The following is a 24,841-nucleotide window of genomic DNA, read 5'->3' as shown; positions in this document are numbered from 1 at the left end:
TCCCAAGGAACTGTACCATGTACGAGCTCAGGCTGAGGAGAGGAATGAGGAAGCAGCTCCCACTCACCATTAACAGTGAGTCGGGCCTTGTTGGAGTAGGTGGAGCCGAAGTGGTTGGTGATGACGCACTGGTACCGCCCCTCGTGTGCGAAGGTGACGTGCCGCAGGTGCAGGATGGTGGTGCACTCCATCACCTCCCCGTCCTTGGCTCGCACATGTGCAAAGTTCTCGATCTCAGCGTTGTGCAGCATCTCGTTGTCCTTCTTCCAGGCAAACATCATGGGGGAGCTGCTGCTGCTGGCAGCCAGGCAGGTGAAGCGGATGTCCTTGCCAAGGACGGCCACTGTCGTCTCAGGTTGGATGATGATCTGTGGCTTGGGGAAATCATCTGGGAGGAAACAGCAGCAATAGTCAGTGCTGAACTCTGAGGGGAGACTGGAGCAAGCCAAGAGGTGAAATGAGAAATAAGCAGTGCTCTGTAGAGCAGGTGTGCCCCACACAACTCCACTGAGTGGTTGGTTTACGTGGGATTGTTGTTCCTCTGGTTCCTTCAGTGGGCTGAGATGGTCACCTAGTTACCTCAGACACCTACAGGACACCCAGCTCCTTTACCAATGTGGCTGAAATCTGAGAAAGATGCTATGATCCGAAGAAAATATTCAGACCATATTTAGGCTGTCCTTCCTTGTACAATCCATGCATGAAGAGCACGACTGAACTTAAAACCTCACCTCCAGACCTGTATTGGCATGAAGTAGGATGGGAGAGGACACTTAAAGGGCTGCAAGTGTCACCTCTGGGAAAAATTTCTCATGGGAGGTTTTAGTGAGGTGGGGATTGGTCTCTTCTCCCAGGCAACAGGACAAGAGGTAATGGCCTCAAGTTGTGCCAGGAGAGGTTTAGATTAGCTAACAGGAAACATTTCTTCCCAAAAAGGGCTGTCAAGCACCGGAACAGGCCTGCCCAGGGACCAGGGATGTGGTGGAGTCACCATCCCTGGAGGTATTTAAAAGATGTGTAGATGTAGTACTCGGAGCCATGGTTTAGTGGTGGGTTTGGCTGTAGTAAGTTAATGGTTGGATTCAAAGATCTTAGAGGTCTTTTCCAACCTAAAGGACTCTCTGACTCTACGCAGCCCATGCTGTCAAAGCAGAAGCAGCTGTATTTGCCTGTCACCCGACCGGGGTGGAAAGCTTTGCACACTCTCTCTGCCCTGAAGACTGTTGGTTTTAGCAAGGTTCCAAGCAGATTCATTTATTAGATTTCTACAAATGGTGTAATTTAATATCTGACTGAGGTTTAATTAAACAGCCAGGCCTCTGGAACCAGGACTACTAGTGCCTGGAGGACTTGGCAGGCACCGGGAAGCAAAGCTGCATTTGCTTTGTGATGTTGCTGTGGGGATGGAGCCTTCAGAATCTCTTCTTCCAGATGAGCACAGCAAGCCTCCCTCCCAGCCTGCTCAGACAGAGGCCACCTAGGCAGAGCCTGTCACTGGGGGATCAAGAGGGACACTGGAACAAAGCTTCTGCTCCATGTTCAGTGCAAGTCATGCATTCAGCTCAGTTAAATAGTGTTTGCAAAAGCTCATTTTTCCTTCAAACAACCATGTGCAGCTCCACCCAGGATCCTCACTGGTTGGCTCCACTGCACAGGGTTTGGCTCCCAAACCAGGCCTTTCTTTTCCCCAAAAAGCTGGATGCCTGAGCAGCATTAGTTTGGCCTCCAGTGATGATTTAAATTTCTTTTTCTTTATGAGAAAGGTAGTAGATGTTTATGTGTTCTGGGTATTAAGTAAAGCTGCTTTGAAACCATAGCTCAGGTGAAGACTCAACTGAAGTATTTGGAAGAAGCAGCTGTGATGGAGGGATTCTCCTCTGGGTTTTGTTTTTAACTCTTTGTTGTCTCCAAGAGGGAGAAAGATGGGTGAGGAACACAAATCCGCAGAAGAGCTCAGAACACTGCAGAAGGAAATAAAATTACAGCTGCAGTCTTGGTACTGTCAAACTGAGAGGGCTGGGGAAGTGTCTGTGCAGCCCCATCTGGAAGTGGAACAAGCCTTAGTCCCTTTTGATTTAATACTCAGAGAGCCCTGTAAGGAATACTCTGGATGCAAGCAATGCAGTGTGGTTTTGGTGGGAAATAAATTGTAGCCAATGACAAATTTTTAAAATGCAGGCTTGGGCTTCCTTTGATCCCACTGAATAACAAAACAAAACAGAAACCCTCTCATAATAACATGCTGGTAGTCAAAGAAAATGTTTCCCAAGTGACTCCTACCCTTCATACAACCTCAAAACACGCAGGCAAGACTTACCACACACAAAACTCTCTGGCTGGATGGCAAAAATGCTCTTGCTTTTCAGTGACTCAGGATGGGCACAGGTGGCCACCACGAAGGACTGCAGCTCCTTCTCCACTAACCACTGGGGCAGCCACTTCAGCTGGCAGTCGCAGAGGAAGCTGTCGCTGTTAATGTGGCTGCAGGGAAACAAAACCAACATGAGCCTGCTGTGAGTCCTGCACGGAGGGAAGGCTGGGAGGCTCACAGCCCTTTCATGTTAAACACATTCCTCCCGCCCCCCCAGCATGGGTGGAGGGAAAAAAAAGGACTGCAGGGATGTCCTGGAGGCATTAAAGATGTTACAGACATGACACATTTAAAGAGCATTTCATCTCCACATAGACAGCCCCACTCCTGTACTGCAGTGACACTCTGTAGCACCTTGTACTTATTAACCAGCTTGCAGAGTGATCCCCAGACAAGCAGTGTCAGTGAGTTCCTCCTCTGCCCCTGTGGTTTGAGCATCTTTGGTGGGGACCAAATTCAGCACTTTACTGCTGAACAGAGAGAGGACACCCAGCTGCCACTGTAAGGCCTCGAGTTCCCTCCATGGCAGAGCAGTAAGCAGAGAGGCCCTGCCTTCCACTGGGTGAACCTGGAGTTGTGTTTACTGATTAGCAGAAGCAGTAGAGGAGGAAATGACCAAAGATATTTGTGTAAACCCCACACAAACAGTAACTAGTCTGGAAAACAAAACACATTTCTCAGCATCCTGAGATGTTGAGAAATCCTGAGTTCCAACCCCACCATTGCAGGATTCTGTAATTCTGTGATCCAACACTAGCTTAGCACCTTATGTTAGGAAAAGAGGTGTGAAAAAGGGGCCAAAAAAAAAGGGAGCTTCAGGATTAATGTGGGTTTTTTTCAATATTCTGGGCCAAATTATGGCTCAGCATAGCTCTGAGGCCAGTGAAGAACTGTAAATTTAGGGCATTCAGACTTTGGTCTGGTTTGCAAAACTCAGTCTGATCCTTGGAATTAAATGTGAGGATGCCTCAGAGACTGGGAAAATGCCCCAGAGAGAGCTCTTGTCCTGCAATACTAGAAGCTATGCAAGAGCAGGGTATCAGGAACACAGCAGAACCCCAGCTCCAGCACTGCACTGTAAGATGTGAATCTCCTGCTGTTTTTCTACCCAATACCTCAGGAAATCCTGAAGTTTGAAATGAGCAGGAAAGTGAAAAAGAAAGAAATGGACTGGAGAGGGAGGGAATATAGGATTTGATTTTTCCAAGCTGTCCACTTTGCTCTTCTAGAATGATGTGTAGTCTCTAACACACATGATGGCATAAAACCCTCCTGGCTAGTTGGGACAGGTCACAAGATCCTTCAGCATAATGCATTCTGCATGTAAATGCCCTCTAGCTGAACTTCTCCATTTTATAAACATTCCTTCACAGTATCTGGGATCTCACTATCTCTTCCTAATAAGATCAATCTTTCATCTCAATTTTGTTTCCAGAGCCAGTGCAGAAGATAAAGTTTTTAATCACACAACAGACGCACAGTGTTTATCTTCTTCATTCCCAGTCACTGGTATCAAGTGTCACTGCTAACAGTGACCATCTGATTCCCATTTCCAATGTCAGGAGCAAGAACCTGTGCCTACCCAAATACCAAGTAAGTGATTTTGTGTTCCACAGACACTGCACTACTCCAGGGCATAGCAACACACTGACAGTGGATTAAATATTTATGGAGAAGAAGAGAAAAGGAAACCAGGCAAGACTGGAAACAGTGTCTGATAACAGTGCAGAGCCCCAGCCTGGAGCACAAGCAGCAGCTCTGATAACACATCTGTATTTTTACACCAGAAGGCTGGATGACAAGTGGATGCAGTTCAAATGCTGCTTATCACTGCAGTATCAGTCCTGTGTGTGCACCCTAAACACAGGTACAGCAAGGGAGCAGATGGACCACTGGGAATTAAGTCCATGGTGGTGTGAGCAGGAGAGCTGGCTAATAGGACCAGGGCTGGACTTCCTGAATGGAGATGAATAATTGCACAGGCACAAACGTGCTGGAAGATCCTATTCTGATGATCTAATTTCACTCACTATTACATGCAAGATGTTCCTGTGACAGCTCCTCGTGTAAAAATACCCCACAGAGGAGGACGGAGGGGAGGGGCAAATAAATGAGTGGTAATGTGGATAACACCCGTGCTGCTGCTCACGTCCAGGGCCAGGAGGATCCCTCCTGCCTAATGGTGTGAGCAGGGCAATCACTTACAGCTGCTGCAGGCTCCTCATCCTGGCAAAGGCATCGGCTTGGATGGAGCGGATGGCGTTGTCCCCAAGGTTCCTGCAGGCACAACCACAGGCAATGTGAACAAAAGGGATGCTGAGGCTGGGACAGAGCCTCTCCACATTGATTTAAACAATGACTCCAGTAGCAGGTGATTTGGTAGCTCCTTGTTAAGGCCTTGTGCACTTTCGGTGCAGAGAAATGCTCCTCAAAACACCTTTATATTATTAAAGTATTGCTGAACAATAGCCAGCCAACAAAAATTACACTTAACTAAATCACTAAGTCATTCCCTACCCCATCTTCTCACTACGCTTTCTCAGTCTGAGCTACCTCCATCATCCATAGCTCGGAAATTCCTCAGCCCCCTCAATAACCAAAGATAGTCAGGAATGTGGTACCCCAGGCTAGACCTTCAGCAAATATAAAAGAAAGCAAATACTTGCACACTACACAGCATCTGAGGAATTATTTGAAAGTGACTTGGAGAGGATATTGTTGGGTTTAAAAAAACATCCCAGTATTTCCAAAGGAAGGGGTTCTTAAAAGCCTCCCTCACAACTATTGCTAATTAAAAAAATAATTTGTTCTCTGAAAAAGCAGTGTCAGATTTAGGGCTGAAGTCTACTAAGTGACATGTAGGGCAGATGAGCACTACTTAAAGAGGACAATCTCAGTAGAGCATTAAGGGCACCTTTATTTGAGAATGTACCCCCAGTCAGGCAGCCCAGATCTTCCAGTGTGCTCTCGATGGCCATAACATATCATACAATCAACAGCCAATAAAACATGCAGAGCACAGTCACATATACTTGTCTTAATCCAAGAAAGAAGGTTATTCATGAATCACTGCTGGAGTCACCAGCCTTGGGACACAGAAAAAAATTACACAGAGGCAACCAAAATTTACTTCTTGCAAATGGCTCTAAGGGGGTTGTGCTGAATGGGGATGTTCAGTGCCTGCATCAAAACCAGTCATCTGCAACATATGTCACTGCCAGAGCCTGGGTTTAGGAGGAAGTTGAGGCAAAGGAGGAGAGCCTTTTTACTGCTAACAGCCTGCAAACAATATTGTGCAAGTCAAGGTGATACTCCCAAAAATTAAGAGCATGCAAATTTGCCATATGTTCTATAACTTTGTTCCTAGCACAAAAAAAGGCCAAAGTTGAGGCGGACTTATAATGAGAAGGAAGCAGGTGGCCCCCACAAATGGACTGGCTTCTCAGTTTACAAAGACACTATTAAATTGCTAGCAGATTTCTCAAGCAGCTACTTTTGGCAGACCCCCCTTCCCGAACTCTGAGGCATGGTGGGTTACTCACAGGTGCTCCAGGGCCTCCAACCCTGAGAACGCTTTCTTGGCCACTGACTTGATCTTGTTTCCAAACAGAGTTCTGCAGTTTCCAAACATCCAGTGCCAGATAAACAGAAAGAAAATGGGGAGAGGGGGGCAAAAAAAAAAAGAAGGAACGCAATTAGTGTGGCTTTATCTGATATACACACTCAGTGTAAGTCCCAGGAAATCTGAACTGCACAGAGATTAAGAGGGCTGAAGCACACTCACTTTCCTGCTCCTGAAATTAAATCCTTTTATCTGTATTTGAATTTAATAGTGATGACAGCGCAAAAGGGAATGTGCCATATCATGTAAAAAGGCAGGTTTGCTCCTGTGCTTGGGAACCAGCTTGCTGAGTAACAGAAGGTCCCCTCTGTTCTTCACAGGCTGGCTGTGGACAGGATTAAGTGCAGTGACAGTTTAACAAGATATTGGTCTCTCCCCACAACACTTTTCATTTCTGACTTCTTCCCAGACAGGAAAAAGAGTGGTCATTTATTCACTGGTACTTGGCCTGAGCAGCCATCAGCGCACAGAGCTGAGGACTGCCCCTGGGCTGCACATTTACACAGCAGCTGACTGGAGGCACTGCTCATTCCTTCCTTGTAAATACAACAGCAAAGTAACATCATGCAACAGATCACAGCCAAGGGAAAATTTCTAGGAGCAAAAGGCAGAACAGGTAATGTCCAGAGCTGAGGAGTGGGCTTGCTTGCATCTGTGACCAGAGAGCATTCCTCCAAATCAGCAGTGGCATGAAGGGGACTATCACCAGAAAACAGCCAGCTGGAGAGGTCCCAGCCCAGCTGCCATCTCCAAAGCAACAGTTCTCCCTAAATATTGACCAGTGCTAATGGCCAGGGGCAGGGTTCGTGCCAAATGGATGGTCTCCTCACCTGTTTTAATAAAACACCAACCAGTGTTAACTAATTAGGAACTTTTTTTTTTTGCTTTCCTTCCCCAGGCTCCCTCTAAGGTTTATCCTTCAGGTGCATCTGTTACCACCACACAATGTCCAGTGCAAGTCATCACCCACACCTCAGGTGAAAAAAAGGCACATCTGGTGCTGCATTTGATTTTGAGTTTTCCTTCAAGAGTTGTACTTCAACACAGGGTGCAACGTGTATCTGCACCCTAAAAAGACCTAACACTATGATGGTCCCACTGCTTGCTTACTGTCCAGGGAAAGAACAGGGATGGGGCACGTGCAGCCATTCCATGAGCAAATACATTTCCAAGAACTTGTCAAGGCTTTCCACAAAGCACTTTTCAAATGTCAGCATAATTTGGTTATATATTGGCTCCCAGAAAGCCTGGTTTCAAATACCCCCAGCACCAATAGATGTGTGCAATCATGTGTGCCATCATTTGGTAAAAGGGATGTTGCATTAATGAAGGCTTTGAAAAATCCATTAGAATGATTAATACAGTAAATAATTTACTATATGTAAACTCTGGTCAAATGGCTGCATCCAGACACACTGATTTCTGGCGCCATATCTCTAAATAAGGGTGTTATAAGGACGAGGTAAGGATAAAATAACGACCAGAGGAAACAGCCTCAAGTTGCGCCAGGGGAGGTTTAGATTAGATTTTAGGAAAAATTTCTTCAGAGAAAGGTTTGTAAGCATTGAACAGACTTCCCAGGGAAGTGGCAGAGTCACCATCCTTGGAAGTGTTGAAAAAACATGTGGACATGGCACTTCAGGGCATGGTTTAATGATGAGCATGGTGATGGTGCTAGGTTAATGGTTGGAATTGATGATCCTAAAGATCTTTGCCAACCTTAATGATTCTAGTGGAAGTTAGATGGGCAACTGCTGTTGAAAAAATTATGCTGAGCTTGGGTTTGATAGCTGCAGATTTCTATTATTGTTCAGTGGATTTTGGACTTTGAAAATTGGAGATACTGCTGGTATCTGTTTATTTTTCTGTGCAGACATAAGCAGTACATCTGGGGATGGGAATACACAACTATACCACTTGTGTAGGTGCACATGACTTGATGGCTGGACATGAGAAACACCTAACACACTTAACAAGTCAGGCCTCAGCAAACTCATTACTCCTTGCAACTAATTTCAATCAATTTCAATTTGCCTCCACAAATCTGAGAGTTTGAACCCAGCAGCCCCCATCAAAGGGCTGTGGAAGGCTGGAATGTGAAGGCAGCAGAACACAGCCACAATTAACCATCCCACTGCTGTCCAAAACCTCCTCCATGGGGCAGAGCCAGGCACAAGCTCTCCTGGAGACTGCACCAGTGTAATTACATGCCAGACACACAACTCATTGCAGCATTTTCTCCTCCAGCCAGTTTTGCACCTGCAGGAAGATCTCGCTGAGTAAGCCATCAAAAAGCCGGTTACATTTAGCAGCTTGAATAATTAGGAACCTCCTTGTTCCGCAGCGATTCCACCGGTGCTTTTTATGCTTCAGTGCTTCTCTACTCCCTCTTTCTTCAAGCAACATTTTAATTTAGGCCTGTGCTCTCCATCCTGGAGAGCTTCATATATAATTCAGAGAAGGCTAAAGTGACTGGCCTCTCCTTCTCTATTTAACACCTTCGTGTCAGCGAACAACCCTCTCTGTGCTAAGTCCTTTCAGAGGCTAATCTGTGCCAGATCAAAGTGGAACGGCTTTTAAGGCAATCTCCACAGAGCTGAGGTGATTATTAATTCATCAGAAGGTCTCCTCTGAAGTGCCCATTTATTTTTTGTATGCTAATGCATTTAAAGCGGTTGATGGTTTAAACACAGGCCCTAAATCACACAGTGAAATGTTTGCTGTAAGGGCTGATCTTTTATTTACAAAAAAATCCTGATACTCACTTCAGCCTTAGAAATCACCAGTTTGGGATTTATGTGTTGATAAGCTAAAACAGTTCTGAGGAGAACCCTTTAAAAGTGACCACTCACAAGTATTCTCAAAATGCCTCAAGAAATTATAATAAAATAATTTCATGTTCTGAGCGTTTTTTAGCCTTACACTCCGGCTGACAGTGAACGATCCCAGCAAGCTGTCTGTCCCACAGCAGTTCACTCTGTTAAGTAATCAAACCACTCCTGTCTGCCCCAAACCAACCTGATCCACATGCTCTTCCAGGCTATGAAATGTGCTGCAATCCCCTGCACAAACCTTCCCTGCACATGTCCCTCAGCCAGACTCAAAACTGGCCCAAGTCCATGTGCAATGACAGACATCAGTCAACAAAGGAAAGAAAGACATAAACCAAATTTCTTTAGACTTGCACAAGCCTTTAGTGCATCCTTGGCTACTGGCAGCCCAAACCAGACATCTTTTGGAGGTGTTCCTTGTGCTGGGTGATAAACTTCCCATCAGGCCACGGCATTTTACAGAGGAGAGCAATAGCTGCTCTGCTCAGAGCTCCCAGCACATAATCCCACAGGTTGTCCCTGCCCCCTTTCTTCCTCCTTCTGCTCCTTGCTGTTCCTCCTGGCCTCTGCCTGACCCCCACAGCTCATCAGGGCTCACTGCTCCTGCTCTCCGAGTGAATCCTTTTCCTGAACTCTTTCCTTCGATGCTGTCTCCTCTGGATTTATCACCATTCTCCTGATATCTGCACCCAGCATTTCTAACATATCCTAATCACTTGGGGCCACTACTTTTGCTCCCATGCCAGTGGCCCTGTTGGAGAGATGTGTCACCAGCAGTGGTTGTCCCAAAAGGACAGCTCTCTCTGCTCCTTTCCACCAGTTTCTCTCCCTTGTCAAAGCAGCACTACAGACTCATAATCCCTACAGCCTGCAAATCCCACTGGATAAAGTCTCTTCTCCCATCACCCTTGCAGCTGCTCACATGGTTTCACTGGGTTCTTCAGACAAACCAAACACTTCAGTCAGGCAGGCAAGGACTCTTCTACTCACCACATCTGCTCCTCTGCCTTTTTTCTGGCAGTCATAGGAAGATTCCCTGACTCTGCATGCACAGCAATTCTTACTGACTTCTCTCTCACCCCCACACTACTTCTGCTTCCCTGCCTGGCTCCCCCCATCCTTAAATCCTTCTCTGCCTTCTGCCCTACTTTACGTGCAGCTACAACTTGGTTCCTCTCTGCGTGGACCCAGCGACTCCCCTCAGCAACGATCAAATGCCATCTCTGTCTGTGATTTCAAATTTTTCTTCTCTAAGCACTACATCCCCACAAATCCTGCCATGGCTCATCCCACTCCCCGAGGAGTCTCTAATGAGAGCGTGACAATATCCCGCCTGCCAGGATTCATTCCAGCCATCTGCTATCCATCGAGGTACTTTTACTGCACCTCTGGCTGTGCCATCCCAGCATCAGAGACAGCGGCATGGGGGGTGCTGAGAACTTCAACAAAGGCAAGAGGTAATGATTAGAGACTCTTGATTTGTCACAAGCCATCAGAGACTCCTCTGACAGGGCTGATTTATATCACCCATTTCAAATGGAATAGGGACTTGTACAGAGCAATGTGAAAATCCTTGTGAAGGCCAAGCAAGCCATAAACATTTGCAAGGCGCATGCTTGCCTTGGGTTTCTTTTTATCTCTTTAAGAGCCTGTGCCCCATGGTGCCTTTTATTGTCACTGCACATGGGACCGAGCCCAAAAGATCACTCTCAGACAGAGTATCCCACAGAAATGAATTCTGTTTCAATCCTCTGTTGTAACAGGAAGTGGCGTGATTTTTCTCTTCTGTTTATTGTTATTTGCTGCATCAGTCAGTGCCTCACTGAGGATTGCAAGGGGTCGTTTTTGTTGCTTGTTTGCTTTTGGAAGTGAGGAATGGTTGTGCTGAATTTTATACACAAAACCAGCTTAAATTTCTCTCTCCTGTGTGTCTGAACTGCAGTATGTGGCACCATACGTTCACCATTTTGAAAGGAAATAATTGCCTCTACCTGCTTAGAAACATCAGTGCTTGAAAACCACATTTGCACTCTTGCAGTGAACCTGAAAAACTACTACATCTCAGATTTTCTGTTGATTTTTGTCTTGTTCCAAGATGAGGGAGGCTGCATAAAAAGGGACAGACCCAACCCTACACAGGCACACAACAAAACTGGCTTGCAGAATTCAAGCCCAGGGATACTCACAGCTTGCTCAGGTTTTCCAGGCCAGTAAAGGCTCCATTGGTATCTTCTATTGTGCCTGAGATGTCGTTGTGGTCCAGTTCCCTGGGGAGAGGACAAAAGAGAGCTTGGAATCAGCGCCTTAGTCCAAGTGTCACTGTAACAAACAAGTGGAGGAAGCTGGAGAGTGAAGCATGAGAGCTTCCCATTTTCTCCTGAGTTACCAGAAAATGCAGAGTCCTGCAGCAAAGCAGCACTAATCACTTCTCCTGCACTGACACATGGTGGGATGGTGCAAAACAGAAAGAGCCCTAGCTGAAACCCTCTGAGACAGCTACTTTTTACCACGTAGGTTTCTGTCCATTTCTAGTTCTGTGTATCCAAACAGGAGGAGGAAGATTAAAATAAACTGCTGAAAGAAACAGCGGTCCTTAAATGCTACTACCATGAAATAACATCACTTTAGGTATTCTAGTGTATACATGTATTTGTCTATAGCTGAATCCTAGGAAGATGATTTGGTATATTTTCTACAAAGCTGCATTTTTTCTGGCAATGAACTTGAAAACTCAACAAAGGAAAGTGCCAGCATCGCTACACCAGCCTAACTTTGTGTAACCATTTAAAAAAAACCAAGAGAATTCCTTTTTCAGTTAGCTTCTTTTGGCTCTCAAATTGACCATCAATTACAAGAGCCAAAGAGGTCTGAAGAAAAACAAGCACACAGAACAAACAGAGAGATCCACAAAAGCTGTTTAAACAGTCTGTTTAAAAATCCTTCCCTCCCAGCTTTTAATTCCAGCTAGCAATGAATACCCAGCAACACAGACAGAAATTCATCATTTCCAATGCTAAGAAAAAAGAAAGAAAAACTAAATAGGCTTTGTTGGTTTTGTTACATCACTCTGATTTAAAACCTGGCAAAACCCAACACCAAAGCAAACTTCACTATCCAGATAACCCCTGAGCCTTCAGGTACTCCTTTCGCACCTTTTGAAGATGATTATCAGAATGTTTCCAGATAAAAAAATATTAAGACCAAAAAAAGAAAACCAAGTCCCCCTGCATTTTGCAACACTCTTGACACAGGCATCACAGCGTGGCTTCTGGGCTGGGCAGGATAAATACACAGTAACTCACAAGAAGGGAAAAGAAATTTAAAAGAAAGCCCCAGTTGCAATATGGGAATAGCCTTCCCTCAGCTGGCTGCAGTCTTTGCTCCTTTCGCTGCTTTAGGGTGAACTGAAGATGTGAAGGCAGATGGCCAAAAGGCACAATTCCTGGTTCTCAGCTGGCTTCAGCCTGAGACCTGAATCTCATGTCCCTGGAGAACCCTGGCCTTAGCCAGCATCATTGTGGATGTCAAGGTGATCTGTGGATTGCTCTGTGGCAAAGGGATGGACAAAAACTTAACATCCTTGTGGGGTGTGGGTGCACATAATGCTGTGGTGGCCAAAGAGATGAGTCCAGGAGACATGCTTTGATGTGCTGGAATTTCCAGCACCATCCGAGTCGGACAGGAGCAAGTAACATCCTCCTGGAGCTTAGTTTCTACATTTTCCCAACAGTTGCCAAGCCAATGTCTGTTGTTCTGTTTGTTTTTTAAGGGAAAATCCCTTCTCAGACATTTCTCCTCTTCAGTTTCACCACGGGCTGCTGGTCTTTGGAGCGGCAAACCCTTTCCCATGGCAGAGACAGACAAGTGGGAACAGCCTGTAGGAGCTTGACACACACTTTTATTAATTGACTGCCACACATTGTGTTTTCTTGAAAAAGGGAAAGAAAATGGTACTGCTTGTTCATCCAGTGGCAACTCAAAGGTTTAGTGTTAGAAAGGAGGAATAAAAACCTTTTTAACAAATGAGTGAAAATAGAGAGAGGGAGAAAAAAAGAGTGGGGTATTTTAGCCCAGCTCTCTTTGTATTCCAACTCCTCTCCCAGCCCCTGTTGCCAATTTCCTATTCTTTCTGGCTGGCTGAGCTTGAATGCTCGAAGCCTTGTTAATCATTGTGCTCAGAGGTCTCCGGGCCTGACCTCTATTTGAATAGCTCCACATTTCAGCAGTTTCACACCCACCAAAGGCTCCCCAACAATAGCCCATAATTAAAGCATGCTCGGCTCTTTTTCACCAGGTGCAGGACCCAATAGGCCTTTCTCTTTATTAAATTAGAGCTCGCTCACACACTCCCTCTCCATCTCCCCCCTCTGCCCTGGACATAAAAGAGGCTCCACATTCACTGCAGAGCAAAGAGAACGACCAGCTCCCCTTCTCCTCCATTTTTCTTTGGAAACCTTTAGTTCCGGTCTTGACAGCTGCCTCAGAGAGGTCCCTTTCTGAATGCCCAGTGGCTGAAAGGCTTTGGCTTAAGTTTAAAAAAAGCAAACAAAACCCAAACTCACTTTCCAGTCACTTCCTTCACGATGAACTTCAATAAAGAAAAGAGTAAGATGCAGAAAGTCCTGTAAAGAGGGGAGATCTTTCTGCTCCCATTTCCTTTTAATGACTCAGGCCACAATGGGCTTCTGAAGAGGAATAAAAGTATCAAAGTGTGTTCTTTTTCTTTTGAAGGAAGAATTAAATCAGTTTGCTGAACCCAACCAGCCTGGGAATGTGTCTGGTGCTGTCACAAGGACTGTGAGAACTTTGTGGTTTGCCAGATGAAGGTGCTGAGCCTGCAGCTCCCAGAGAAAGGAGGAGAGCAGCCAGCAGCCCTGCAGGTTCCAGTAAGGAGACCGAGACAACACAGCTGCAGAAATGGAACTGGGTTCCTCATCTTCTGATGTTCATAAGACAAGCCCAGATGTACTTCAATCTAACGCAGCTTTTGGGTTAACAGTGCATAATGGTACAGCTGCATCCCACAGAAAGTCACACTGATCTGTCTAATGGGCTCTACTACTCCTAAAACCTTACAAGCTGGTATTTGGATTAGCAAGCTCATTTCCAGTGTCACATTTCCAGGTATTATATTGTGTGAGTGGCTTTAAAATAAAAGTCTGTGGTAAATGGCCACAGCCAGCACTGGATGGATCATTTTGCAATTCAGTATTAAGGCACACGAAACTTTGCCCTTGGCAACTTTTTGGTTTTTCAGGGTTTACCATGAAAATCAGAGCACAGAACATTTCATGAGCCCAACTGCATTAAAGACTTCCAGTTACTTGCATGGTACCTGCAAAAGCTTCTTATTTCTATGACTGGATTGAAGACTGGGTGAAGCTTCCTGTGTTGTTACACTTCTGGTACAGTCAGACCCCAAGCCCAACTTCTACATTGCTTTGTTTTGCCATTGCTTTTTTCTTAACATCATCTTACCCCATAATTTTGTATTTAATATTCAGTTTTTTCTAAAAAAAGTAACAACACAGAAGTGCTCAATAGCACATTTAAGAGGATATTCAAATTTCCAGTGTTGCCAGTGGAAGGAATCATTCCCTGTTCCTTTTGAGTGCAGAATAACCCAAAAGAAACTAATCTTTTCTAAGCATTTCAATTAAAGTCAATATGATAGCATGAAAAATACTGCTATTAGCTGCAGGAATGAGACCTCAGGGATTTCTGGTCTGCTGAGGTGGTTTCAGAAACCTGAAACTGCCAGACATGGCACCCAAGGCACCTCCAAAGCAGAACCATTCAGCAGAACACAAACTGGAGGGAACATGAGTGTGGTCTGACAAAAGCTCAGAGCAACTTACAGGACACGTAAGTTTTTGAGTCCCCTGAAAGCACCTTCTGCAATATGATTGATGGAATTGTGGCTCAGCCGTAGCACGTGCAGTCCCCCGAGGTCTGCCAGGCTTCCCTCATCCAGCCTTGTTAGGTTGTTGTAGGAGAGTATCCTGAGGAAAAAAAGGTAACAACAGCCCTTGTCAATCCATCTGGTATTTTCCAAACTCCTCTGAGCCAACCAGTGCCTGCCTCCCACAACCACCTTACACGAGGTGAGGTACTGGCTGCATACATAACAGCTGGATGAGGAAATAAGACTGCAGCCTGCAAGTATTGCCACAAGATACCCATTGGGAAGCCTGGATGACACTAAGGGAGCAGGAGGCAGTTGGTACCCAGCTATGGGGAAATTTTCTGTGCATTCTACAGAGAGAGGCTGCCCCAGAAGTGACTAAGACCAACAGCCTAACACACACACTGTCAGCTACAGCAGGGATGAGCTTCTCCTGCTCCCATGCAGCTGGGTGAGGGTCTGGGAGTGCCACCCCTCTGTCCCCACAGGTACAGGCAACACTCAGATGGCTGTGTTCAATCCTCACTTCCATTTGGACTCCCTCCGAGGCTTACAGGGAAAAGCAGGCCCTGTTCCCCACACCCTGTGAGGTGCAGAGTGATGTCACACAGATGGATTTTGGAGTTCACACACGCTCTTGGCAGGGTCCAGATTTCTGTACTCAGGAGGTGTCTTATCGTTCTGCACTTGTGCACAGCAAGCCCCAGGCTCTGGGTGTGGGTGCCTCTGCTCCACCCCAGTCCAGAGCCAAAAGCATTTCACCACAAGGCAATTGAATGCTTCTTTTCACGCACAGAAAGGAGGTGTCTGTAGTAAACCAGCCACCTTTCCTTCCTCCCACTCCCCTTTGTCAAGAAGCATTGTTTGCCTTAAATCCTCTCCACTTACAAGAGACTATTGGAGGGTTGGTTTTTTTCCTAGTTTTCCATCTATCTCTTCCCCTTGCCTGTATTATCTCTGGTGTGGGAGATTGTTTTTAAACACTACTCCTGCTGCAGTTTGGAAGCTGGCAGGAAGGCAGCTGCTTTTCTCTCCCAGCAAGGTGCAGATGAGGCTTTGGAGACGTGACACTGAGGGCAGGCATTGGGAAGCTACAAGCCACTGCAGTCTCCTCACACACTGTGCAACGACCTTCTATCCAGAATAAAGCCCTGCTGTGGAAAGCCAGCTTGGACTGTCGAATGAGGGACCTCTCAGAGTAGCAGCAGGCACCAGATTTTCAAAACAACCTTCTTAGTGACCGAGACGTACAACTCACTTCAAAAGATATGACAGTTTGGGCTGCTCAACTTTTGAAAAAGTGGAGTTAGGCAGCTTTGAACAAGCACTGAAATCTTTCACTGTATGGACAACAAGAAAAAAATTTCACTGAGTTTGAAACCTCCAAATTCCTCTTCTAGTACTGCCTGTTAATGAGTCTGCTTAAAAATGTGTCTAGGGCTTGCATGAAACTCACTGCAAAGCCAAAACCTAAGTCAAAACAGACACATACTCCAAAGCACTGAGAGCGTCATTTACTTGGCAAACGTGCAATCTTTTAGCTGTGTGAGTGGGCAGAGGGCAAGCTCTGGAGAAAATTCAGCAAAGATTAATGAGTTTGAAGGTATGGGACAACATACCTTCATTCCTAAAGAAGCTAGAGTGTTAGTTATGAAGAACTGGCATCTGGTCAAAATTATGTCTTCACCTGCGATTAAAGAATTTGGCTTAAAAAAAAAATTGTTCAAAGTAATCCTAAACCTGACTGAGAAAATATATAGTTCCTTTTGATTCTACACATAAGAGTTCCTGCCACAACTGGTGAAGGCACATTCCCTCTGTTTGTTCTGATGTCACCCCAAGATGGACAGACAGCAGCAGGACTTGGAGACTCTCTCAATGGTGTCACCACATGGAAGGTTCCAGAAGCGATTGCACCTGGCGGTAGCTTCTTCAACATTGGGCTCTGCTTCCTGCCACAGGACAGGCCAATTCGCAAAACATCAGGTTTCCCCCCTCAGCAGTGTGGATTATCTGGTTGAGAGAAGCCAGCAGATCTCTGCTGCTTCCCTGACCTTGGCATCTCTCTACCAGTGAGAAATCACTGGAATGAATAAATGGCAATGTTTGTCTACACAACCCTTTTGGCAAGAAGTGGGAGAGCAGCTCCCTGAGCACCATGCCAAAATTGGTACAGAAAGGGGTTAACCAGAACCCTGTTGTGCAGCTGGGGCTGCTGCTGCCAGCCTGTTCTGGACCAGGTACATCTAACATACTTCATTCCCATTGACCAAGCTACAGGTAAAAAGGGAGAGACCCAGCAGGCAAGGCACCATTTACCTCTGATGAAATCCTGTGCTCCCACTGTGGTTTCTTCCATGATACTGATGCTCTAGCACCTGACTGGTGAATACAATCAGCCCTTTCTCATGCTCATAACAAGGCAAGTGCTTTCTTTCCTTGTCAGCTTTTAAATCAGACCAGAGCCTTGGGGTCACATTTTGTCCCAGCAACTGAATGAGAGAAAACTCCTCCTTCAGATGACCAACTCCCTCCTTAGAAGACTTTGAAATTCATTCCCTGTACAACCACAGTGTTTTCTGGTAACTGAAACCCAGTAGATTTAGCAACAGTGGAGGTGAGCAAGGATCTTTCCATGAGGAATGAAACATACACAGATAACAAAGTGCAAGAGTCAGTCTAGATGTATCTATGGCTTCCTTTCCTCACCCTTGAATTTCAGCACAGACCTCTTCTACAGGTACTCTCTGGCTGTGAGAGTTTCAGTTTGGAGATCTGATGGCTCCCTGCAGCAGCCTTACCCTAAAGGCAACACCTGCAAGAGCTTGTAGTACTTTGCGGGGATGTGCTAACACCCACACAATCACCTTTCTCATCTCTGTGACTGTGTCTCTGGCCTCAAACGGCAGCACAATCCTGCCTGGCAGATCAGGCACACCCCAGTGGCTCATACCACCTCACACCACCGGGCATTTTCCAAATCTACCCCATCCTGCACCAGCATGAGTGAGGCCTGCACCCGAGTTTCTGCAATTACTGCTTCTAAGACAGGACAGCTCACTGTTAGAACTGCATGTTGGATGAGATCCCAATCTGTACCTGAGAAAAAGGACTCAGCATGACATGCAACTCCAACCTAAACCTTGAGGGTTTGCAAGACAGTGTCAGGTAGAGAAGACAAGCTTAGCCCTGAAAGGTGCAGACGGGCTTTACCCATCCCATCTAACCCAGGCTGAAGTGAAGCTCAGCACAGGCACCAGATATTTGGTCCTGAGAGCAGAAAGCTCTCAGAGCTGTGCAGTACAGCAATCTGCATTTGGCTGTTACAAGGATTCAACTGTAAGTGCCTTGGCAAGGCAGGTTCGCCTTTTTTTGATGCTTCAGATTTTAGCAAACCACAGAGCACAGTTCCAGTTCTGATCTCTTGCCTTGAAGATCTCTCCATTAACACTGCCTTAATCTAGCAAAATATCATGTGAGGATCTACACATGAAGGAACTGCAGCTGTCCACAGAACTGTGTCAGGCATGTGCAGTTCTGCAGCAATTTGAAAAATTAGGTAATTTAACAATCACACATGTATTTCACTAAAACCAAAAATAGAGTACTTCCTTGTGCCCCCAAAAAATAACCAACGCCTGAACGAATGATTTGGGTTCAACAGAAGATCACAGGGCTGGCATGTTAATTCTAAACTTAAAGAAATTACATGTGTCATGTCCACCTATCTCTGAATCCACAGCCCAGAAGTTTTGGGACTCACAGCTGAGTGGGCACATACCAACCTCTAGTAGGAGAGCAGAGTGAGACCTCTGGCAGCAGGAAGCTGCTTTACTATTCTGCTTTTTGGTGGATAGGAGAATCCCTAACAACATCTAACATTTCCCTGCACCAAGCAGAATGAATTCCAGTTCCACTGACCACGTGTCAAGTTCTCCAAAGAAAAAAGTGAATCTTTCCACAGTCCCACCAAGGGGATAACAGCTACTTCTGTAAATACTGCAGGCACCCATGTCTGTCTCTTCAAAAAGGCTTTGAGCAGTGTCACAGACCCAGAAGACACTCTTGTGGGGCTGCCCTCAGCAGCAAGGCTTTCTTTCATTTATCAGGCTGTATTCACAGCTGGAAACCTCAGGAGAGCAAAGCCAATGTATTTACTTTTCAGCAACTGAACCCTACAGAAAGGATAAAGTGTAAACAGGAGAAATAAGGAGAACTGCCTTTAAAGGGCCAAATCTTTGCTGGTTGAAAGCATGATTGTTCTTTGTAAATACAGAAGATAAAGCAAAGCTTCCTTCAGGCTGCAGAGTTATTTTATGGCAAGTTACAAGTCTTGTAACTCGCTAGCTAAAAATGCTGGCAAGCCACAGCTCATAAGCTCTCCAGGTCTTTGGGCACTGTGCATTTTTAGTGGGTTCTAGCCTTTGTTTCTGGTGCAAATGTATTTTAACCAGATGCTCTGAAGGTTGTAACATCATAAATAACAAGGGCATCACTTAGGAACCTGCAGTTCCTGCATTTCTACAGGTTGATACAGTGGGAGCTGTAAGCCTTGAGAAAATTCCTCACTCCCGTCTCTCCTGCCAACATTACACAACACAACAGAAACCAGCTTACAGCTCATGCAGCTTCTGGCAGAAGCTCCAGCCATCGGGGTTGATGCGGGATATGGAGTTGTTGCTGAGGTGAAGCTGGTGCAGAGAGGAGAGGCCATAGAGAGAGCCACTGTTCACTTCTGTCAGGCTGTTATATTCCAGATGGCTGTGGAAAAAAATCAGAAGGAATTGACAGATAAGCAGCACTGGTCAAATGCTGAAAGGATTTCCAAAAATAACTGGGATTTTTGCCATTCGTACACACCTTCCTGCATACCCATGGACGCATGCATGTGTGGGCATTTCTTGTCAAACAAAGGATAGAAATTCAAGGACAACACAAAGGAAATGCCCAGGAGGAGATGTGACTGCAGAGAGAAGCTCCACTGCAAATAAACTGGGCTTAAAGCATCCCATTCAAGTTTGTATTTGCAGAGTCTCAGCTGTGTGACAGCAGCACCCAGAAATATGCTGCCTTCATCATCTGGGACCTTGCAAACACACCTAAAAGCCAAGTGTGTTGGAAGCTTCAGGTATTTCTCTGCAACTTCTAATCAATATTCTCTGGTATGGAAAGAAAACATCACTAAGAATGGCCAGCTTGGTTTCCAGGTATCCCAAGAGGTAGAATAATCCTGTCTGCAACACAGAGTTTCCATATATCAGTCAAAACAAATTTGCAGAAGCCAGATATTTAAAGACCAATTGAGATCAATGCTGATTGTTCAAATAGTCAGACTTTCAAAGGAATAGTGTCACAGCTTAAAAAAACAATACTCTTTTTATTGAACACCTGGTGAAGCAGTGAGCTTTTTTAAACTGTAGGTCAACTAAACAGCTGGTGCAGCAACTCTGAGCAAGCAGGACAAAGAAAGAAGCACGAGAAGTGGAATAGGTGCCCACAGATCTCTGCTAAAACGAAGAGAAGGATGTGACAGCAGCTGAAGCTGAGGCTGTTTAAGGGAAAAGAGCCCATTTCTCCAACTTACAGAATCTGCATTTTGGCTAGTCCCCAGAAAGCCCCATCAGTCAATTTGCTGATGTTGTTGCGCTGGAGTTTCAGGACTTCCAGGCTGTCCAGTCCCTGGAACGTCAGGCCTTCAATCAGGCGGATGCGATTCCGGTTCAGCTCCCTAAAATCACCAAGGCCATACAAGTTTATTAAACCCCAGTCCTTTCTCACGAATTCATCTGTGCAGCACACAATGGGGACAGCAATGCCAACAACTCCTCTGTCAGTGGTTCCCAGGAGACAGCAGAAGAGCACCGGAAACTTTCAATCCAAGAGCTATGCAGGAAAGGCAGCTGGGTGCGATCGCTTAAACAAACTCACCCTGGGACAGACTTTCACTACAGAGAAATAACAGAGTGCAGCAATTCCTCTTCATCCCTCCTCTCTCTGCATTTCTTTTAAGCCATTGATCCTTCTCATCAATTTTCACACTTCATCCTCCCTCAAGTGCAGACACCATTTGAACCAGAACACTCAAACGTCGGCATTATTTCCCTTACAACCCATTGTTTTTACAGGACTTGTAATTGTCCAGTAAAAAGGTGCTCTGAAACATGCAGGTGCCCCAAAAGGGTGGGCCCAAGAGGAAACTTTATGGCCAAGTTTGAAAGGAAAGCTTTCAGCTTTCTGACAAATGTCACTTTTTTTTTCTACTATCAGAAACTAATAAAGAGTGAAAGAAGTTGTTTCCAATAACAATGTAGTCTTACTATTTTCTGTGTACAAAGATTTCCAGCCTGGTTCATTAAATTTATTTTTAGTTTCCATGGGTGGGGAAGGACCCCTAAATGTTGGCAATATCTTTTTTCTGAATAGCAATATGAACATCATAACAGCACACTTTAGCAACCTACATCAGTCTTATGGATTGCTTGACCCACATATACCAGGTGAAAATCCAATTCTGTAAAATCAGTGGAAAACTTCAACACCATGCACTAAAAGCTGAAGCTGGAGCTTTTAAAATTGATACTTTTCCACACATACAAGATTAAGCTAAAGATAGTTCCCTATTCAGTGTTTGTGTTGAGGAAAATGGTGGAAGTTACAACATCCGAACTTGTTTTGGAAAAGATGAAGAAGCCATAGAGACTTTAAGCTTACTTTTCAACTGCCTAAAAAAACAATGTTGAACTTGCACTCAAGTTGAGTGTAATTAAAGTCAAGTAAGCAATAAAGATTTTGCAGGCCTAAAGTCCCTTGTCGTACTGCATTTCCTGGGCTATTAGTGAAACAGGCTTTGCCAGGAAAAGAACTGTACACAAATTCTACAACACACCAATCTGGATAACTTGCAATTCATTCATGTTTATCTGTAGAGTTAAACAACCAGCTCTGAGGCTGTCATTAAGAGTACCAATTATTCCATCTCTCAGTGCAAGCTGTGTTCCTAAACAGACTGAGTTGTTTTTATTACAGCTCTGCACACGATGCAGTCAAACACAGTGAATTAGAAGCCCTCACTCAATGGACAGTAACTTCCAACTGAGAGGCGACAGACTTTTCAGATGCATATGCTATTGTGTCCCCCTATCCAATCCCAAACTGGCCATAAATCCTGCATGTATGCAGACACAAAGGCACACACATTCCTTGGGCACACCCTGGCTTAAGGATTTGTCTCTCAGTCAAGAGGTTGCCACTTAGAGGTGCAAGTTCCAACAGCATTTGTGGACTTCATGTTAACAGACAGAGGTGGACCTCCTGCCTATCAAATTTGATGGAAAGATTGCAAGGAGCCTTAGTCTGTGCCCGTTTCTCCAACAGCAGCAGAAGGGAAAAGCTCAACCATTAGTGCTACTTTTTTACACATGAAGCACGTTTATAGCTGCAGATATCTGTGTGTCCCCATGCAGGCAGAACAACAACTGTGTGTGTGTTAACTCATCTGAGCTGCAATTTTCTCTGCCCAAATATCACCTCACAGTTTAACAACCTTCCCTCACTGCTTTTTTATTGTCACATAAAGATACCTGTGTGGTCTTGAAACGCTAACATGGCAGCTGAGTTCTGTCATTCTCAATAGAAACGTCTTGCAAACCTCTCTTACACCACAGACACCAGCAACTTGCAAGGGAATGGGTTAGTCTCACTCTGTCAAGTGCAAAAGATGCTGATGTCTGCTGCAGCATCCCTCCCTCCCTCCCCACCTGATCCAAACAATGGCCTGAAAAGCCAAGAGCTACAAGACAAAAAGGACCCTCTCCCAGAGTGCCTTACTAGAAGCTGGCAGAGGACTGCTGCAGACTGGATTCTACATTTTATAGATAGTAGGTGAGGAAGGGTGACATTTGGTGTGCATATCCCCACGGACATTTTGACTCCATAAAGTGTGGCTGAGCTTAATTAAAGTGGACATTTGTACTCACAGTTGTATTAGCCTGGGCAGCCTGAACGCCTTGACAGGAAGCTGAGTGATCCTGTTTTTACTCAGACGAAGTGTTAGCAGGGACCGTGACAGGCTATCAAAAGCACCAGGCTCCAGGGTGCTGATTCTGTTGCTCCCCAGGTAGCTGCAATAAATCACAGCAGAAAAATGAACAGTTCTGTCAGAAATCAGCTTTTATCAGCATTTAGTTGGTCTCCAGACAAGCTGGTGAAACTAGAGAGATGGCTTCAAACCAGCTGGATTTCTGTCTGCACAAAGGGCACAGGGCCTTTCCCAGAGCCTGTGATGAATGTGGAGAATTGCTGGGCACTTCCAAAGAGCTCCCTGACATCCTCCTACTTGCACAAGGCAATCAGGAGTGGAAGCCAGAAACTGGAGACTATTCCAGTGCAGGATGATGCTATTCATTCCCCATTTTCACCTCAGTATCTGTCCCAGAGGTGTTTCTTATTTAGATCCTAGTCTTAGCCACAGGGGGCTGTTTTTGCAGGCCAACAGGCAAACATCAGTCACACCACCACTCTCTTACACCCTCTTGCAACCAGGAGCACAAACTTGAGTGTAAACTTTAATGCAGGCAGACTATTTGCTGCACCTCTTCAAAGGTACCTAAAATACAGATTATTTTATGTCTCTCTGAATAGGCAAACATCCTCCTGGGGGGGGGGGGGGTGTTATTCTGCTTGACCCCATTTTCTTCAAATAATCAGAGACATTTCTGTTCTCAATATTCAGAAGCCACTTTAATGATGAAATAGTTGTTCTCTCTCCACTCTCCTTAATGCACATGGGTTTGCAGTTGTAAAGACACCCACACCTGAAGGATGAAGGATACCTTTTCTCTGCAACACAATTAATAATAATCTGCATTCTTTATAGCTACATCAGAAACAGCACTCAAAAAATAACCTGACAATAGTGACAATATGCTGCCTTCTAGCTCTCCTTTGCACTTAAAATCCTGACAAAAAATCCCATACTTCTTATGTTCATTACTTCTTTTTTTAAAGGTTTGAGGCCCTTTTCTCCGCTGTGGTAACTCAACAAAAGCAGTTCCCAACAAGAAAAACTCACAGCTCCTTTATGTGAAGTCCCTGTGGAAAGCAGCCGTTTCGGATTTCCGTGATGTCATTGAAACTCAGGTCCAATGTTTCCAGGGTAACGTAGGGCTGCAGTTGACTGGCTTCAATGCTGCGGATCCTGTTGTGATGCCTGAAACAGTCAGGAGGAGAAAAAGAGACTATTTAGTTCTCTTAGAAAAACAGAAAGAATATCCGAGGCTGCAGCAGGCCCCCAGGCTGGCCCCGAGTTTGTACACTCAGAGTTATGGTGAGTTTTCAACAGCTGTCTGAGGAGAAACCCACTCCAGAGAGACATTCCCTAATCCCCTCGCTGCTCCTCTGGCTAGAGACCAGCTCACAGGTATCTGCAGGCTTCCAGACACTTTTTTCCTTCTACAGAACCCTTCACTCCACTCATCAGTTTTTCTTCCATTAAGCTGGGCTCGTTCTCCTACAAGCCTGCACTTCCAAACTGGATTTGTTACGTGCAAGGACTACAGGGCTGGTTTTGAATCCCAAAGGCAAGGAGTGCAGATCAGTGGTTTAACCAACCTGCCAAGGCTTTATTCAGAGAATGGGACTTTCAGAGAAGGAAACAAATAAGTAAATACAAACTCAACAGAAGTTACATAACATTCTTAATTCCTAAGTATTCTTCTGAAAATTCCCATCTTTGCACTATGTTACAACAATTTGTAACACACACAAATAAGAAGTCTTGCAAATGTTCTTGCAGGCGTTTCCTCATCTTTTGCTACTTTTGTCCCACTGTAGGATTAGGACAGCTCTGCAGTGCCAGTGCCTGCCCAAGCACCGACTGCAGGATCAGACCCTGCACTCACCTGTGTTTGTTGCCTTACCAGGACAGCCTGAGGGATTCAATCTAAGGTTTTCCTTTAGAGAAGGTCCTGCCAACCGCCCTCAGGGCTTCCACAGCCACTGAACAGTTAAATACCTTTAACCTTTAGACTTCATCTGTATTCAACAAGGTCTAAGTAAAAATCACCCTTCCACCGAGTTCTTTCCTCTGACTCCTTTCTGGCCTGAGTCAGTAG

At 45.3% G+C, this 24,841-nt stretch overlaps 1 protein-coding gene across 1 annotated transcript in view; it reads right to left on the bottom strand.

The window, feature by feature from the left end:
* Nucleotides 1-24,841, bottom strand: part of LRIG1 (leucine rich repeats and immunoglobulin like domains 1) — a gene marked incomplete at its 5' end in the record, with an annotated part of 92,639 nt that overhangs the window by 9,744 nt on the left and 58,054 nt on the right. The window contains 10 exons of the mRNA XM_042053808.1: nucleotides 68-388; nucleotides 2,318-2,481; nucleotides 4,577-4,648; nucleotides 5,914-5,985; nucleotides 11,011-11,091; nucleotides 14,683-14,826; nucleotides 19,347-19,490; nucleotides 20,314-20,457; nucleotides 22,706-22,849; nucleotides 23,800-23,937. Coding sequence (XP_041909742.1) covers nucleotides 68-388; nucleotides 2,318-2,481; nucleotides 4,577-4,648; nucleotides 5,914-5,985; nucleotides 11,011-11,091; nucleotides 14,683-14,826; nucleotides 19,347-19,490; nucleotides 20,314-20,457; nucleotides 22,706-22,849; nucleotides 23,800-23,937 — 1,424 coding nt within the window. The remainder of the gene's footprint in view (nucleotides 1-67; nucleotides 389-2,317; nucleotides 2,482-4,576; nucleotides 4,649-5,913; nucleotides 5,986-11,010; nucleotides 11,092-14,682; nucleotides 14,827-19,346; nucleotides 19,491-20,313; nucleotides 20,458-22,705; nucleotides 22,850-23,799; nucleotides 23,938-24,841) is intronic.

Source organism: Corvus kubaryi, unplaced genomic scaffold, assembly GCF_017639235.1.
Source record: "Corvus kubaryi isolate FWS band 111438036 unplaced genomic scaffold, C.kubaryi_AGA036_p1.0 136, whole genome shotgun sequence".
In the NCBI taxonomy this organism is placed as follows: domain Eukaryota; kingdom Metazoa; phylum Chordata; class Aves; order Passeriformes; family Corvidae; genus Corvus; species Corvus kubaryi.
This window is presented reverse-complemented; position numbering and strand designations above follow the sequence as displayed.